Source organism: Hemibagrus wyckioides, linkage group LG12, assembly GCF_019097595.1.
Source record: "Hemibagrus wyckioides isolate EC202008001 linkage group LG12, SWU_Hwy_1.0, whole genome shotgun sequence".
NCBI lineage: Eukaryota > Metazoa > Chordata > Actinopteri > Siluriformes > Bagridae > Hemibagrus > Hemibagrus wyckioides.
This window is the reverse complement of record NC_080721.1, coordinates 12908550-12911049: the sequence shown is the minus strand read 5'-3', so window position 1 is coordinate 12911049 and position 2500 is coordinate 12908550. Positions and strand designations below refer to the sequence as shown.

The following is a 2500-nucleotide window of genomic DNA, read 5'->3' as shown; positions in this document are numbered from 1 at the left end:
TTGCGAGAAAGTTAAGCTTTATTGAGAGAAAGCTAACCCTAGAGACAGCTAATTTTTTTTAGAGAAAGCTCATTTTTGAGAGAGAAAGCTAATCTTATAGAGAAAGCTAAACTTTTTGAGAGAAAGCTAACTCTAGGGACAGCGAATTTTTGAGAGAGAAAGCTAAACCTAGATAGAAAGCTTACCTTTTTGAGAGAAAAACTAATCTTTCTGAGAGAAAGCTAAGCCTAGAGACAGCACATTTTTGAGAAATAGCTGTCCTTAGATAAAAACCTAACAGTTTTGAGAGAAAGCTAACCCTAGAGACAGCAAATTTTGGAAAGAAAGCTAACCTTAAAAAGAAAACTAAACTTTTTTGAGAGAAAGCTAAACCAGAGACTGGTAATTTTTGAGAGAAAGCTAACCTTAGATAAAAAGCTAACCTTTTCGAGAGAAAGCTAACCCTAGAGACAGCTAATTTTTGAGAGAAATCTAACCTTAAAAAGAAAACTAAACTTTTCGAGAGAAAGCTGACACTAGAGACAGCGAATTTCTGAAATTCCTTTGAAAGAGAAGGCCAACTCAGTGAGAGAAGGCTAACTTAGTGGTAGAAGGCTAATATTAGAGACAAAACTTGAACACATTCTCTGGGACACATTCTCTGGGACACATTCTCTGGGACATTAAACACTCCGTTTACGCCTCACACACTTCTCAGTGTCCACCACAGGTGTCGTGAAGGAAAGCGATCAGTAGCAAGCTGGAGATGTTGCAGGACCAGTCAGGTGTTTACGAGTGTAAGTGGTGAAATAACGCATTGCTTTCATCCCAGCGTGTTAGCAAACCTCTGACTGTGTATTACGCATCTTCAAGTAAGGAGAGCTATTCATTAATTTGTCATTATGCTATTAGAGAAGCGACAGGCTCTGCCACCCGTCGCTATTGAGAGCGTTTGATATGACATCACTGACATGCTGTTGCTATAGAGACATGTTATGACAATCGGATGTGTACGATGTTCACTAGCATCAGGTCTTTGCGTAGTATTTTTTTTAAATATCATATTCTCTATTCACAATATCTACCATGCAGCTACACACACACACACACACACACACACAGTGCTTTAATTGCTATACACTGATCTGGTGTTACATTTACAATAAAGCTGCAGTATATAACTTTTCTTTTAATAGAAATTACAGCAATATCGAGTAAACTATTTTGCTATGTGGCTACATTTGCTAGCTAGCTAACAATGTTCAAACTGATGTGATCAAATTTGCGACTGGCTGACTAAATCTAGCTTAAGCTCCGCCCCTTATTGAACGTGGCCCTGAAAAGCCTTAAAACAGTAAAGGTCAAAGATGATAACGGCTACACGGCCACAACCCCGGGTCTTACTTCATTACAACTGGAACGTAAACAGATGTTACACACAACTACCCACGTTACAAAATGTTCTTCTGAGAATCCTTAAAAGTTACATACTGCAGCTTTAAAAACTGCCTATACACATACACGCATCTAACGATGACAGATCGAGAGCACCTTTTATTTTTTATTTGGGTTAAGTGTTAATTTGGTGGTTGTGGAAGTATTAGGTCATCGCTTTAAGTATCGCTTACTTCTCATTTCCTCCCATACAGGAAGTTAGGAATGCTTGTTAGAGCTCTTTGATTTGGAGGATCCTGGTCCAGGCCACGTTCCTGTTGCTATGCGCCAGGCCCCTGAGGAAGCCTCAGATTTTCCCAGTGTCCCAGAACGCTTGTCCTCACTAGTTTTGGCGCTGGAGTCCTTCCCTTTCCCGCCGTCCTGTGACCCCAGCTTCATGGGCCCGAGCACGGTTTTGGCCACGCTGGTGAGCTGAGTGACGAAGCTCGAGCGGTCACCAGGGGAGATGGTGCGAGATTTGCCAGTGCTGGGGGATGGAGTGGAAGGAGATGGGGAAGCCGGGCTTTCCTCCAAAACCTCCAGCTGAGAGCGCTCTTCTCGGAGGGTTCGGATTGACCCAGAGTGGACTGAAGACTTCTCCATTTTGGATTTTGTTTGTAGCACACCTGCGTCCGTCACTGGAGGTGCTGGAGCTTTAGCCTTGCTCTCACCACCTCTGCTCCCGACTTCCATTTTAACCTCTACAGTCTGGGGGGTCTTCACACACTTCCCCAGTTCAACAAGCTCTGATTTATTTTTTGAGTCGTTCACCCACACCACTTTTCCTTTCTCGCGCTCAGCCTGGCACTCTGGCATTTTTGGTACAGTGGTTTCTACGCGCAGTAATGGTGTCTTCCCTGCAGGTTGTCCTTTCACGTCAGAGATTGTATCCTGTGTAGCTGGGCTCTTTGATGCAGATTTGTCTTGCTTTGCAGGTTCCCACTTTGCTGTAGAGATGGTTTTGATGGAATCATAGGCTTTAGAAGAACTTGGCTCTTTTCCTGCAGACGGTTTGTCCTTCTTGCTAAGTCCCGAGTCTGCGACAGAAGGCGAGTCCTGCTTGTTTGCAGTCTGGAGCGTATCTGTG

General features: G+C 43.5%; 1 protein-coding gene across 4 annotated transcripts in view; it reads right to left on the bottom strand.

Moving 5' to 3' along the window:
- The window catches only part of mast1b (microtubule associated serine/threonine kinase 1b), a 42901-nt gene that overhangs the window by 3459 nt on the left and 36942 nt on the right, over positions 1-2500 (bottom strand). For all 4 annotated transcript variants that reach the window (XM_058404962.1, XM_058404964.1, XM_058404961.1 and 1 more), the window contains exon 27: positions 1-2500. This exon is cut by the window's left edge and continues 3459 nt beyond it; it is cut by the window's right edge and continues 421 nt beyond it. In XM_058404962.1, the coding sequence (XP_058260945.1) occupies positions 1633-2500 (868 nt within the window). In that variant the 3' untranslated portion in view covers positions 1-1632.